The sequence below is a fragment of the Haliotis rufescens genome, unplaced genomic scaffold (assembly GCF_023055435.1).
Source record: "Haliotis rufescens isolate VD_foot unplaced genomic scaffold, xgHalRufe1.0.p SCAF_2, whole genome shotgun sequence".
NCBI lineage: Eukaryota > Metazoa > Mollusca > Gastropoda > Lepetellida > Haliotidae > Haliotis > Haliotis rufescens.
The window spans coordinates 24,007,717-24,025,151 of record NW_025963890.1 but is presented as its reverse complement, the minus strand read 5'-3'; the positions used below and the strand labels follow the sequence as shown (position 1 = coordinate 24,025,151).

The window sequence follows — 17,435 nt, the reverse complement described above, 5'->3', positions numbered from 1 at the left end:
TTCATGTTGAAAGTACAGAACTGGCTGCCATTTTGGATGTAAATGAAAAGAATTCTTCCAAATTTTGTTTTTAGAAAGGTAAACTTTCTCTTGGTTGATGTCTGCATGTTCCACTGTTTATAGACATTCAGGGTTTAGAGAATTTAAATTTATGCTTTCTAAAATACTTGGTAGGTAGGAGTTAAAAACAATTGCTTTTGCCAGGGAGATTGTTGACTATATAAATGTTGTTTACACAAGTCGGCAATGGGTGAAGCTATATCAGCGAGGCATGCACATAGTCCAGCCCGGACCAGACAAACCAGGTCACCGATCTACTCGTGAGGTGGTCATGTGGTCCGCCAGGACACACAGAGTAGACACTGGACCCTTTTTCTTGTCAGTTTGGGGGATTATTGCACCAGCCTGCCCCCTAATTGGGGTTGCCTGGATGGTACTTTTGTAGTCAAATGTCGTAATTTATGCCTTATCGTTAAATCAAAACAAATAAATACATGTATTTAGATAAACATTGAGTAAACCTCAAGAAGTACATGTATGTCACTTGGTATATATATATATATATATATATATATATATATATATATATATATATATATATAGTGATTTTCTAGTCTCTGGGACAATTTACTGTCATTGGCAAGCTTTGTGACATATGGTCCTGTCATTATGCAGATGTAGAATTTGTCACATCTTGTGGATGTATGTGGTAGCTAGCAACTGGTTTTTCAATGAACACAGACTTTATAGACAGAATAATGATTCTTATGTGTCATACACACTCACAGTGTTTACAGTAGGTAATAACCATTTGTGGTGAATGCGTAAACATGGAAAATCAGGTATTTAAAATCATAGACTATCTAATATTGTCATTTTATCATCAATCATGTAACAACAGTAAACAACTATAAATGTAATGCAAATATAATGGTGTAAATATTCACATCTATGTAATGCCTTGTGCACATTTGTCTTAACAAATGGCCCAGGTGAATGTCGTTATCTAACATCAGAGTGAGAGGAGAGCATACACCCTGTCCCCTTACATGCACCACAGGATCATTAAGCAAAATGTACTTTGCTTACTGTTTAATTTATCTACTGGGTAGTACAAAGTTTTATCTCTTTAAGACATAATATTTCATTATACTTTTTCACTGCTTATAAAGCTGTTATGTTAAAGTATTCTTTTCACCCCCTGTCCATCAGTCATCAGTTCAATCAGTGCGGCATCCTGGTAATAATGTTACATTTACGTATTTGCAATGAAAAAGTAACATCTGTCAAGGTACAACGATGCATGTCTATTTACATAGTGGCAAGGGTTTCCTAATTCAGAATAAATTACCTCAAAGTAATTTGGTTTAAAAAGGAATTATTCCATCACTGTGTGTACCACAAAGCAAACATTTGTCTTATTCTTTTGTTTTCCTTGATCTTACATGTTAAGTTCATGTCACACAACTCCTCCTAATACCATCTATATACAGACATGTCACACGACCCTACTAATACCATCTATATACAGACATGTCACACAACCATCCTCATACCATCTATATACAGACATGTCACACGACCCTACTAATACCTTCTATATACAGACAGGTCACACGACCCTCCTAATACCATCTATATACAGACATGTCACATGACCCTCCTAATACCATCTATATACAGACATGTCACATGACCCTCCTAATACCATCTATATACAGACAGGTCACACGACCCTCCTAATACCATCTATATACAGACATGTCACATGACCCTCCTAATACCTTCTATATACAGACATGTCACATGACCCCTCCTAATACCATCTATATACAGACATGTCACACGACCCTACTAATACCATCTATATACAGACAGGTCACACAACCCTCCTAATACCATCTATATACAGACATGTCACATGACCCTCCTAATACCATCTATATACAGACATGTCACACAACCCTCCTAATACCATCTATATACAGACATGTCACATGACCCTCCTAATACCATCTATATACAGACATGTCACATGACCCCTCCTAATACCATCTATATACAGACATGTCACACGACCCTACTAATACCATCTATATACAGACAGGTCACACAACCCTCCTAATACCATCTATATACAGACATGTCACATGACCCTCCTAATACCATCTATATACAGACAGATTACACGACCCTCCTAATACCATCTATATACAGACATGTCACACAACCATCCTCATACCATCTATATACAGACATGTCACACGACCCTACTAATACCATCTATATACAGACAGGTCACACAATCCCTCCTAATACCATCTATATACAGACAGGTTACACTACCCTCCTAATACCATCTATATACAGACATGTCACATGACCCTCCTAATACCATCTATATACAGACATGTCACATAACCCTCCTAATACCATCTATATACAGACATGTCACATGACCCTCCTAATACCATCTATATACAGACATGTCACATACCCTCCTAATACCATCTATATACAGACATGTCACATGACCCTCCTAATACCATCTATATACAGACAGGTCACATGACCCTCCTAATACCATCTATAAACAGACAGGTTACACTACCCTCCTAATACCATCTATATACAGACATGTCACATGACCCTCCTAATACCATCTATATACAGACAGATTACACTACCCTCCTAATACCATCTATATACAGACATGTCACATGACCCTCCTAATACCACCTCTATACAGACATGTCACATACCCTCCTAATACCATCTATATACAGACATGTCACATGACCCTCCTAATACCATCTATATACAGACAGGTCACATGACCCTCCTAATACCATCTATATACAGACATGTCACATGACCCTACTAATACCATCTATATACAGACAGGTCACATGACCCTCCTAATACCATCTATATACAGACATGTCACATGACCCTCCTAATACCATCTATATACAGACAGGTCACATGACCCTCCTAATACCATCTATATACAGACATGTCACATGACCCTACTAATACCATCTATATACAGACATGTCACATGACCCTCCTGATACCATCTATATACAGACATGTCACATGACCCTCCTAATACCATCTATAAACAGACAGGTCACACAATCCCCCCTAATACCATCTATAAACAGACAGGTCACACAATCCCTCCTAATACCATCTATATACAGACAGGTCACATGACCCTCCTAATACCATCTATAAACAAACAGGTCACACAATCCCTCCTCATACCATCTATATACAGACAGGTCACATGACCCTCCTAATACCATCTATAAACAGACAGGTCACACAATCCTCCTAATACCATCTATAAACAGACATGTCACATGACCCTCCTAATACCATCTATATACAGACATGTCACATGACCCCTGCTAATACCATCTATATACAGACATGTCACATGACCCTCCTAATACCATCTATATACAGACATGTCACATGACCCTCCTAATACCATCTATATACAGACATGTCACATGACCCTCCTAATACCATCTATATACAGACAGGTCACACAATCCCTCCTAATACCATCTATATACAGACAGGTTACACTACCCTCCTAATACCATCTATATACAGACATGTCACATGACCCTCCTAATACCATCTATATACAGACATGTCACATGACCCTCCTAATACCATCTATATACAGACATGTCACATGACCCTCCTAATACCATCTATATACAGACATGTCACATGACCCTCCTAATACCATCTATATACAGACATGTCACACGATCCCTCCTAATACCATCTATATACAGACAGGTTACACTACCCTCCTAATACCATCTATATACAGACATGTCACATGACCCTCCTAATACCATCTATATACAGACATGTCACATGACCCTCCTAATACCATCTATATACAGACATGTCACATGACCCTCCTAATACCTTCTATATACAGACAGGTCACACAATCCCTCCTAATACCATCTATATACAGACATGTCACATGACCCTCCTAATACCATCTAAATACAGACATGTCACATGACCCCTGCTAATACCATCTATATACAGACATGTCACACGACCCTACTAATACCATCTATATACAGACATGTCACACGGCCCTCCTAATACCATCTATAAACAGACAGGTCACACAATCCCTCCTAATACCATCTATATACAGACATGTCACATGACCCCTCCTAATACCATCTATATACAGACAGGTCACATGACCCTCCTAATACCATCTATATACAGACATGTCACATGACCCTCCTAATACCATCTATATACAGACATGTCACATGACCCTCCTAATACCATCTATATACAGACATGTCACATGACCCTCCTAATACCATCTATATACAGACATGTCACACGACCCTCCTAATACCATCTATATACAGACATGTCACATGACCCTCCTAATACCATCTATATACAGACATGTCACATGACCCTCCTAATACCATCTATATACAGACAGGTTACACTACCCTCCTAATACCATCTATATACAGACATGTCACATGACTCCTGCTAATACCATCTATATACAGACATGTCACATGACCCTCCTAATACCATCTATAAACAGACAGGTCACACAATCCCTCCTAATACCATCTATATACAGACATGTCACATGACCCTCCTAATACCATCTATATACAGACATGTCACATGACCCCTGCTAATACCATCAGATAGAGTCATGTCACACAGATATATCACAGCATCTTGCCACCAGTTCTCATCATTCAGCCCAATCTTCATCAAGATGAATTAATATTTGCCACATCATAGTTTAGATCTATCATCAAGATTACCTGTCATGAGGATTTGTCCATTAGAAATGTTTTTGTCTTTGCTGCAAAACCATGTATGAACTACACATCCTTCATTCACTGACAAAACAACCACTCCCTGACCTCATGGCATCTTCTTGCAATACAATCTGGTTGGTTAATACCTTACTCTAGTAGATGATTATATTGCTTTGAAATAGTTAGTTACTACATTCATACAGAATTAAATCCTAATATACGGAAAGATAACTGTGCTATTTTCCTTGCTTTATATCACAGATGTTCAGTCATGACTAGTTTAGACCTTCAATCTAACCCAAATCTAGGATATCAATGTTGATTTATAGTTTAAATGAATTACATTTTTTGTTTAGAGTTAAAAAAAACCCCATTGTACTCAAGCTATTAATACAACTAATTGCTTTTTTCAGACAGTTCCATTATTTTATTTCTTTTTCCTGCTGATATTTGTTTTTCGCACAGTTTCCGGCTTTAATTCCGGCCTAATTATGTCCACAGTGACTTGACAACGATGACAAAGGGAGAGAAGCCGGCGCAAGGTAGATAGCAACTAGTGTCGCATATGGACGGCAAGATTTAATCATATGGTGCAGCCCAAGATCTCATCAGCGCAAATAGCCTGTAGTGAATTATCAGGCTCGGACTGGCCAAGGCTGTCAATTATGGAGCCCTATTCATTGCGACTGCCATTATTACGGACTCTATTAATCCCCCTCACAGCCCGAAGAGCTATCAATAAGACCCTGCGATATTACAAGGGCAAATCATAGTTAATCATGCACACAGATCATTCATTATATACAGAGGGTTTCACAGACAGGCTCCTCTGGCTTACCGCTACCACTATGATAATAACCAACACATGCCCATTTACGCTTTGTTTAGAAAAATAATGTTAGTTCAGCATCTAAGTCCTTATTATTTATTAATAGGCGTCTTTGTTGTATGAAAAATGTATTTCTGAAAGGTTGGAAGTATGTGTGATTTTGGCACGAGTCATTCATTCCATTAAAATGATTGATCTTTGAAATATGTGATGTGTTTACTCAGGTATTTGTGTTATTAAAGGAAGAATCAAGGAGCATTACTGTAATATGTTAATAGGGACCAAACCATGGAGCATGTGGAGGGCTGGCGTGTGACACTCTGTTTACATAAACTTGGTTAAAAGGGACTTCCATAGTCACTGCTAGTCCTTCAAACTGTGGAATAATATTTTCGCAAATGACACAAATGAGCTAAGTGAGCCCACATCTTTAATGCTCTCTAGTCATGTTTCCTTAACAAGATTCCAGGTGTATACAGGTAGCACACGACAAAGGCAATGTAATGGCAAAATTATCAGTTTCACTACAAACAGTATCACCTTTATTTCTTTGACGTTTTTGGTATTTTGTTCTGGGTAATTAAAATAATATGTCATACTTAGGAAACAAAACCATATTTAAATATTACATTTCATTTACTTCTATTTCAAATTACAAAAACTATTCTCTGCCAACTATCTTATATTAAGTATACATTCAATAATGATTAAACACTGCAAAGCTTGGAGGGTGAGTGTCTGTCTTAGTTACCTATTTCTTTCAAATCTGTTTGTTTCTTAACTGTCTATGTTGTGAAAGTAAGTCTAGTTTTTGTGTGGAAAACCAGTCAACTAGAATGCACACACTTTTTTCTCCTTCTTTACAACACAAAATAAACATTCTCAAGCACTCAACTGTACCACGATGCTGTCACATCCATTAAAAAAACAGCAGATGCACCAAAATAGAAAGTGATGATTTGAACAACTTTTTTTTGGTCATAGCAGAAAGTACAAACATCACGATATGTGTTTGTTGAACTAAGACAAAGAACAAGAGATGAAAAAATTAAAATCGTTAAAAATTACCGTGAGCTCTAATTCATCATTTGACTCATTCTTGACAGCGAAGGGCCACCATCCCTTGACCCTTTTGTGTTTGAAGAGTGACATTTGTGGTACACTTCCGTCAGTCTTAAGCATGTCTAACGAACACTGCTTTGCTGATTTTGCTCCTCGTGGAAAACGGTTCATGTCCAAAGTCAGGGAACCTGGATACAACAGAAAAAGGTTGACAGGCATAAAAAAAATGAAGATTGAAAGATATCATACTCCTGATTAATGGAATTTTAAAATCACTTTTTCACTAAATTTGTACCTTGAAGCAGTCACAAGCATCCATTTCATTTCATGATTAGCAAAAACACATTGGATGTCTAGTGGATGAATAAAGCTATTTGGCTGGAGTCGTTTTCTATGATTAAATGAAGACTCTATTGAAGACTCAGACACATTCCTAATTGTGGTAGCTAAACAGTATTTCTAAATTACAAATTGTGGTTGTTCCACACATACACACAGAGTCAGAAATCAGTTTGGTCTCTGTGAATGATTTCAGTAGGTCTTGCATTATAGAAGATTGATTGTGTGAAATGTAACAGACTGAAAAAAGGACTTTCATATAAATACAAATTTTGATGAGAAAACTGAAGTGACAGGTATGAATGAAATATGAACATTATATTTACTGTAACTATTTGCTTTATGTTTTGAGATGCCTGATTTGATTAATGGTTAAAACATCCACCCTCAAATCATGGTAGCACCGTACAGGGACTACACATTACTGTAATATGTCAAATAGATCAGAGAAAATAAATAACTTGATGTATATCGTTTATAGTGTGTTATTTGGGATATTTTATTCACTATTAATATTATTTTGATTATCACTGATTTATATACACGAGTTTAATTACTTAATTCACCATTTACTTCACACTATAATTGTTTCAGTCTATCCCACTGACTGTACATGTCTCTGACTAGTATGATGCCACCAGATGCCTGATTGGTGGTTATACTTATATTTGAACAGGATGGCTAGTTTCTGAAACTACATTGGAATAACAGCATTGAGAAATTTTACCTAGAAAATCATCAGCTGAGAAGTGGTCGGCATCCCAGACCTGCAGATTGAGTCTGGCAGGTATCTTAGACTCTGTCTCATCCCAGGAAAACAATGTCTCTTTCCGTGAGATGACAATTTTCTCCTCAGCAACCAGGTAGTCAAAGGGGAACACAAACCTCCAGTTGAAGTTGCCCTCACCTGTCAGAGATCTGGAAAACAAACACTGAGTATTAGAGGAAAGGTGTATATATAGTTTCATTCAAAGTAACATTGTTACACATCATAGCAACACAGCCTGCATGGAGGATATGGTGATCAGCATATATATTTAACTGATATCTTGACACAGAGGATACGGATATACCACGGACATAGGTACAAGTGTACATCATGACATGGAGGATATACATATATCACTGACCTAGGTAGATAATGGTACAAGTGTATATCATGACATGGAGGATATACATATATCACTGACCTAGGTAGATAATGGTACAAGTGTATATCATGACATGGAGGATATACATATATCACTGACCTAGGTAGATAATGAAATTAGACATTTTCCCTGTTCTTTCAAGCAACTGCATATTATCAGTCATTGGTAGCCACAGTTGATGGCAATAATTTTCCAAGGGTTATCCAACATTAAGCTTACAAACTACAGTTTGCCATTGCGATACATTGAAAGGATTATTCATCATTAACATTTATTTGGTTTCAGGTAAATACTTGCAGCAATCTACACAGACCAAAGGGAACGCTAGCTTACAGTAATGTCCAAAACATCCCATAGCAGGACTTGTATGAGATACAGCTTAAACAGACTGACTTTGCAGGGAAAAACTCCTGCTGGCGTGTTCATGTTTACAGCATATATCATCTCAGACAAGACAGGCTAGGGAGAGGCATGGTAATCCACTCATTGTGCCGGTCTTATCCCCACAGCCAAACACTTTAGAAATTTCATGGAACATTTGCTGAAACAGCTGACAGGCCAAGAGACAAATCACATGCTGAGAGTGATACAAGGATTGTCATGAGAAAAATCTATGACAAAAAAGTGTGTTGGATCCAATGTATGATACAGGTTTCCAAACACGCTCATTATTTCACAATGATGGCACACTCTCCCTGTGTGGTGGAGCCTCGAAATGAGGTATACCGCTTTAAACATGCTCTGTTTGTTCTTAAATCAGCTTCAGTAAATACTTACAAAGTAAAGTTCATATAACATATGGTGCAGGTATAAATATTTAAAGACAAACATTTACCATTAAATTTGCTTTGGAATGTTAACAAGATAATTCACATTTCAGGACAAAAAAAATATTTTCCAACAAAAAACATTACAATTGTCATTTTTCAAAGCATACAACAAATATAATTAAAATGTGAAAATATGTTTTATATAGATATAGATAAGTTAATACATGTACCTTAAACCAAAGTGTTTGATTTTGATAACGAAAAACATTACTTACTTCACTGTATTAAATACACTCGAGAAAGAAATATACTATTTGAAAAACTATCCAGACAAAATGTAAATGTAAATGTCCACAGTCATGAAGACAAATTATTTCAATACATCCTGTCAAATAATGAAGCAGTCAATATCAACTGCATTTGTTTCCACATCTATAATTTCAAACAATAAATACCCCCTCACAATCAACCGTTGACATTTTATGTATAAAAATATGTAATATTGATTATTTTGTTTTTGTATGTGTCTACAGGAATGTAAATTATGTTTGTCTGTATATATGTATATATAAATCATAATGTCTTGTCTTTTAAAATTGCATCTGTCCCGTAATGGAACGTTTCTGCAATAAATATTATCTTATCTTATCTTTAAATATTCTGAAAATTTCATCAGGTTAGAAAATAAAACACAAAAACATGAAATCTACAGCCACATAAAAATTGACTATTTCATTGTCAAGTAATCATCTTAAGAATGTCTGCTGTGCATTCTAGTAATCAATCCAAATACCATACTTTTTCACATCACATTCATCTGAATTCTCTAGTTCTAATTCAAACCTTTTCATACATAAAACCAGCCATATTGAAACATATGTTTGCATTATTTACAGCAGCGTGCTTTTCTGTTACTTAATAAGGCCCAACAATTTATAAGAAGGATAATACAACTGAACAATCTGCTGGCCTATTTTGTCTCGTCTCCACGTGGTTCTAGCTTTGTTTACCTCCACATCAAAGAGCGATGAAGAGTTGCAATTGAGATTCTCCCTCCGCCCATGTATACAACTTACGCAGGGGGTAACACAAGACGGATGTGTTTCTCTCGCGTCTTTTGATTCAGATTCAGTCAATAAAGCACCATGACATGATACCAAACAACAACAGAAACATTTGTCCCAAGTGCCACATGATATTGGTATAGACTTTTTGCACAATGACTTGCATGGTGGATGTTGTAACATATAGTCGATTCGTTTCTTTAACTTGAAAGGCATCATTTGATATGTGTTGAACATCATTAATACAAAAGGGTTTTTAAATTGTCTAATAGTTCTGACATTTTACAATTTGATTTTTTTGTCAATACAGCAAATCAAACAAGGAAGTTACTAACATACCACAACAGTCTGTACATATTTGATTTGATCAATGGATGATAGTCTTTCATCACATACATATGGCAGAATTATGTATGGGAAATCAAGACGCTTTTTATGTAATTTGTCAATCTCTCAGTTACAAGATTTATGAATAGCACTATCATATCCTATAAAGTGCACTTATATAAGATCGGGAAATGAACATTTCTAGAGGCAAATGTCATCCTAAATGGCACAATAAAATCTCAGGATGATAAAATGCAGGGCAGATTAACTGCAGATATTCCAAAATCAATGATGATTGTCACACAAATAGTTCTGCAATCAAAATGTCCAAGAGAAAGGAAAGCTGGAAATTAAAATGGAAATGAAAATCACATCTAAATAGGTCAGGCTGACCATTAAAGCAGACCAAGATCACCTACATAATGTATTCAAACAAAATCAGATATCATTAACAAGCAACATATCTCAAAAGACCAAAAACATCTAAATGGTGATTCCTAATCCAAGCATCTGACCTCTCTAGCTGTGTGAACAATGTCATCCATACACAAGGGCTGGTTTATTTGTAAATTTATCCCCAGTGGGAAATGGATGGCAGATGAAGTATGCATACTCGATAGAGGGGTGTAGTGGTTTCTCTGCACACCAACAATGTGAGTGAGTATGTTGGGTTTTACGCCGCTTTTAGCAATATGCCAGCAATATCTAAGTAGGGGACACAGAAAAGGTTGATGCCTCTAGCTAATTTAATGACCCCGCAATCATGTATACTAAAGGTCATCAAATTCCATTCATATATATGCCGCGATATAACTGGAATACTGTTAAAAGCGGCGTTAAACCAAACTCACTCACTCACTCATTCATATATACTCAAGTTATCATGTACACCAGCTTTTTAAAGCCTAGTGGAGTGACCTAGACCTTCAACATTATCCAATCATATGTCAGAAAAAGTATTCAGAGGTATAGAGGGGGGTATAAGTGGTAAGAAGTTTCTAACATCTGTAATAAGCTTGTGGTTGAGAAAAGCAATTGTGGCAGAGCTCAGATTCAAGAAAGCACAAAAGCAACCATCAGTGGAGGGGGCTGCTTAAGTATCAACATGAAGACATGAACTTTGTTTCCAGGGACATGTAATAGTGAATGGAGCTTTAGTTTCTAGTGACAGGTACCGAGATGAAGGAACTGTTGTTTCTAGGGTAAGGTACCAAGGTGAAGAAACTGTTGTTTCTATAGGGACAGATACCAATGTGAAGGAACTGTTGTTTCTATAGGGACAGATACCAATGTGAAGGAACTGTTGTTTCTATAGGGACAGGTATGTGAAGGAACTGTTGTTTCTAGGGACAGATACCAATGTGAAAGAACTGTTGTTTCTATAGGGACAGGTATGTGAAGGAACTGTTGTTTCTATAGGGACAGATACCAATGTGAAGGAACTGTTGTTTCTATAGGGACAGGTATGTGAAGGAACTGTTGTTTCTATAGGGACAGATACCAATGTGAAGGAACTGCTGTTTCTAGGGACAGATACCAATGTGAAGGAACTGTTGTTTCTAGGGACAGGTACCAATGTGAAGGAACTGTTGTTTCTAGAGGGATAGGTGTAAGAGTGTATGAAAACAAATCTCAGGTTTGAACTGTCCATATGAAATTCACAATTATAACAAACCAAATAATATTCACAATGAGCTGTAACTAACCAATGATGGCAAATTTCAGATCAACCTTTCTAGATCTTTGCATCACAGATTATGTTGACTTCCATCATGTAACAACCGTCAAGGCAATACAGGCCACTAAGGGATGACATCCCACTCCATTCACTTGACAGCAATATTTCAATAAATGTGGATGATATATAAGAGAAGATTAAAATCCACAAATCTCTTAATGTATTTTGTTAATGTAGCAGTTAATTTTCAAAATGTATATTTCTATTACCCCATGATGACTGGGGTCAAATGTGCCCACTGGGTACTATCATTTTATTTCATAAGATAAGATAGACTTTATTATCCCGAGGGAAAGTATTCTTGCATGTTAAATACCCCCTTCACAAGACAATATGTATAGTTGTATACTTTGTTTTGTTACTCCCATTTCATTACCCATTGATATAACAGTAATGTCGGAAAAATACATTGTAAAAGATTAAACAAAAAGACAATACCGGTACTTACAGTTGTCCATAATTTTATTATTTCAATGAAATGACTGTTATATGCGACATACAATAAGATAGCTTTAGAGATGGAGGCCAGATAACAACCAGGTATTGTTTTCAGGACATCAGGTTTCATTCTAAAACTCTAAAATAAATCCAATTATATATATTTTAAAAATCTGCAACTGAGCTAATTTGATAAACTGAGATGCTCTGGTTTGAGTTACACTACCATAAAAATAATTAATTGCAAAGTAGACAATAAATGTGACAATATAAAAGCAATAACTTTCTATCAAAGTTTTCTGGTAAAACTTATTTTCCCTGAATGTAAAAAAACCATACAAACCCTTTTTCTTCAGGCAAAAATATGTTTCTCTACCAAACACACCTCTTCATAAACAAAGATGTTTTCTACTTAACCCAACACAAGCTTCTATTGCAGTGTCAAAATGTTTTTAAATGTGGAGACAAATGGAAATAATAAATCTCAGTACTTCTGTGTCTAAAGAGACACATTTGGAACGTTTCAAACTCTGAATTAACAACTTGCCATATAATCTTGCATCAATGCAAAAGTGTTAAATCTGAATAGCAAAAAGACACAAAAACAATTGCTAAATGGTGCATATCATCTCTATTTTGCTTCATGAAGAGATAGGAATCAGTGATAAATGGGCCTTATCTCTTGAAGGTCTGTGAGAGTTAGCTCCTTCTTCATGAGGCATAAAGCTGGAACACCGATGTGGCACAAATGCCTTGTACCGGCCAGCGAATAACATCTTCTCCTGCTTAAACTGCAGAAGGATGTCACATACACACCGCAAACTTCCTACATTAAGAGGAATGACAAGAAGCTGAAGAGTGGAAATGAAATACTTTTAGGATGAATAAAAAAAATAATAATGCTCACTGAATAAATAACAGTGAGAAAACTCTTCCCATATTCAATAGAAATCTCTGCTAAAATCAGAGTCGATTGTATGATTCCGACTATATCATGAGCATGTGCCCAAGAATCACTATCATTGTTTGGCGAAATGTATAAAAAAGAATGATTTAGTTAACAAGTGAAATAACTGGAAATGCAAAAACATAATAAAGAAAGGAATAAAGGTAAGTACTCATATCATAGCACGACACACTGACATCTTTACATTCCTCACTGAACAATGTTTGACACACACATCTGGATTAATACCAAAAAGGGTTAAACTCTACTGAGAGTTTTGTATGTTTACAATCAACAAAGTTGTAGACAATATATAGCGCATTTCCTTGAGTCTACACTCTGGTATCCATGAGGGTTGAACCTGGCAGTGTTTCTCATGTAGCAATTACCCTCAGTTTGGACTATAACCCAACAAGTGCACTAGGCATGTTGTGGTGCACATCTCTCTGTCAACAAACACCTACACATTAAAAGAGGTGTCAATTTTTTCAGTCAACAATCCTAGCCTGGATGCAAGTTTGAAAACAGGAAACCTGGCTAACAGATTCACACCGCTTTTCCCTAGTGGATCTCCGCCATGCTTATTTACCAGCCAATATCAACAAATATATTCTGATTAGTAATGGTGACTGACAACACAAGAGGGCTGTTTTGTGGCCAGTGTTTGACACAAGTGCCTGCCAGGCATTCCACTGATGGGGGAACAATTTCACCTGGTATTTATACATGCTTTTCAATCTTAGTCTATCACAACAAACTTGCCCTACTATTAATCTTTTACACCTAGCACAAACATAAACATTTTGTATCACTGTCCTTTTCTTAATAAAAGTAACTACATGTTCAATAAAACTATAGAAGTTATGTACAGTTGTATTATGTTTTATAGGTTTATGGAGTTTGTCAGACTTGAGCAATGACCACATCTAAAGATGCCATGTTTAAGATCACCATGGGAGGTAAAGTTGATCCTCGGATTTGTGTGTTGGTCAACAAAGGTCACTGACATGAGGATCATATGGAAATATGATTGAAAGCAGTTAAGGCCTATCTTTTTATAGGCTAAGCCATTTCTATAATACTAGAAGCATGTAGATAACAGGATACTGGTCACATATGGTTGACTGTGTAGATCAGGCATAGACATAGACATTGCCTATTCACATAATCAATTGTTACCACCTAAAATACTGTTCATTTAAAAGGGATAAGCAAAATTAGAAAAAATATGTTTACAACATAATTGTGGTTAGAAATGTTAACTTTGCCGTTTCATAAATCCAAACACTGAACCTGAGTGAAGATAAACATGTGTAGCACCCAGCTGAAATACTTGTCTGTCCTTTCCACAACCAAATGTATTACAATGTAATGATTTGTTTTGTTTCAAAATGCCAGTATGTTTTTTGGGGGAGAACAACCAATCCAAGATGAAATGTAGTGAATTATTAGCTCACAAAACACCTATCCTTTTCCTCTTTGGATCACAAGACATCTATGAACATACAGAATTTTTGTCATGTTTATACATTAATATCTTAAAAAGTTATATATATAAACAAGACAGAATTGCGTCACTAGACGAAAGAAAGCAGAATCTTCTAAAATGCAGCCTTTCAATGTCTTGGCATGCAGGACGTCTATAATGGCATAATAGGGGAATCATTACCGAAAATATGAACCAGTGAAAAACATAGTGAAAATGTGTGACATTTAATCCCTGATTGGTTGCTCCCACGAAAAAAATATTTTGAAAACCAAATTAGATGCTGCCAGGCCAGGGCATCCACAGTTATAAATACTGTACCACTCATAATGATTCATATTCCTCATTGATAGCATGAAATTGTCTGACAGCTGTCCAATCAAGAATTTCAATCCCCACTTTTGTATTTCTGTTTACCACTCTAATATATGTATCCCTATAACTTGGGATACCTCCTGGATGAGGAGTATGATGTACCTGAAAGCCTATCAACCATCCATTGGCTTGAGCCCTGGCGATTGGTAAGTGGATATCTGGTCATCAGTCATTGAACAATACGAGTTAACACAATGAAAAACATGGAAAGACGGGTTCAAGATTTGAAGATTCCATTTTCAATCCCACAAACTGCAGCAACTTGAGATCATCAAGCATTATTCTCTCACTCTCCTAGGCTTACAGTTCGAAGGAACCAAATTATTGTCTCTAGGTACAGCTGAATCCAAGGCAGTGGGTCAGCATTGGAATTTAAGAGTGAATCCTATAGACATACATGCATCAAAGACTTCTGGAGAAGTCTGGGAATCTAGCTCTGAACCCTATAGGAGAGAAAGGGGATCTACATGACAATACTGCTATAGAGTAGCACTGACTGATGGTCGGCGGATACTGATCTGCTATCTAATCTTGGATACAGGTACAAGACATACGATTCGATTTTAGCCTGTTGATACATTATTGCGAATTGGAGTAAAAATTCAAAGTGCAACAGTCAAATTGGTAATAAAAAAAGGAATGTTGAGCTCCAAATACCACATCTAACTTTACTATCTCAAAAAAGGCTAACTAATGGCCAAAGATTGCTTTCCAAAATGGCCGCCCAGGCTGTGCACATTTTAAGTTGGATCATAGCTTGGATCATAGTTGGATCATAATTCTTTAACAAAAGCAGGTGTGATGAATCAGTCTAGTTTATGCTTCACTGGCCTAGAGGAAGGTGTTGTCCAACAACAGAAAGAAAGCCAAGGCATAAACACAATTAACATCATAGCTGAGGAAAGGGTTTTGTAGGTAATGTTATTATTGGACTTACACAAACACCCACTGTTTCACGACATCATTAGAGAAAAATACTTTCTTGTATAGGTGAATGATGGGACAACTGATATTTTCAATATGGCTGCCAGGCATGGCTGTGAACATTTAAGTTTCAGCCTCTTAACCCATGTGGTTTCAGAAAGCTTATGATCAGTAGACAATGTGCAATGATGTAAGTCTGTAGGACCCTTTGGTTGAGGTGACATAAACTTACCAGTCTGGATCTGAAAACATCCTTAACAATGAAAACAGTCTGAGTACCATTAAATACATTTACCGTAACAAAACACTGTCTTTAGTGACAAATACGTCTTATAGAAACAGTGCTTACATACCCCCACTGATGCATCCTATCGAAGGGCGTTACCCTGTGTGATTATCAATTGATGCAAGTAGTTAACAAGTCATCTACAGTGTGCTGTGAGTGTCCGTCACAGGTTCCTAGATCAAGGAAACACTATGTATACCGTAATGGGAATTTCTCTTGCACAAAAAAAGACATATTAATTCCTTATCTATTTGATTCTTGTAACCTTTTGTTAACTTTTCTATTTTTGTTAATGTTTTTTTTTGGGTGAAAACATAAGCTTTATGGTCACTATGAACATGAGTAATAACAAATACCTGTCATAATTATTTTCCAATTAGCACTCAAAATGCTTTCCTTGAATTCTAAGACCATTACTATCTGCTAGTTTCTTCAACCGGTATTAACAAAAGTCCATCATCTCGTACAGTCGTCATTTAGCGAAAATATAAGTTCAAGACTTAATGGTGATGTGAAAATCCGTGAATCGTAAAACATCCATAAATTTGAAAGAATCTAAAGGTAGGAATGATTCACAAAAAACAATGCAGGAACGAGTTCGAAATGTCAAAATACAAAAATCACATTTCAGAAATAATAAAAAGCGAACCAGCTAGAGTAATAATAGCCTCACAGACAAGTATCCAGCGCCAGGAGATGTAGAATGATGTCTCTTGTTACAGAAACGCGTTTTGTGTTCTAGCCACAGGCCATCAAGAGGAAAGGTTTGGGACGTTACTTCAAAGCATTATCTAATTAAGTAAAGACATCGCTTCAAGGTGGCAGGAAACTACAAGGAAAATAAGGCTGC

The 17,435-nt window shown here is 36.4% G+C and overlaps 1 protein-coding gene across 6 annotated transcripts in view; it reads right to left on the bottom strand.

Moving 5' to 3' along the window:
• The window catches only part of LOC124146190 (otoferlin-like), a 243,900-nt gene that overhangs the window by 19,448 nt on the left and 207,017 nt on the right, over nt 1-17,435 (bottom strand). For all 6 annotated transcript variants that reach the window (XM_048399771.1, XM_046516364.2, XM_046516363.2 and 3 more), the window contains 2 exons: nt 7,808-7,998; nt 6,748-6,929 (listed from right to left, as the gene is read on the bottom strand). In XM_048399771.1, coding sequence (XP_048255728.1) covers nt 6,748-6,929; nt 7,808-7,998 — 373 coding nt within the window. The remainder of the gene's footprint in view (nt 1-6,747; nt 6,930-7,807; nt 7,999-17,435) is intronic.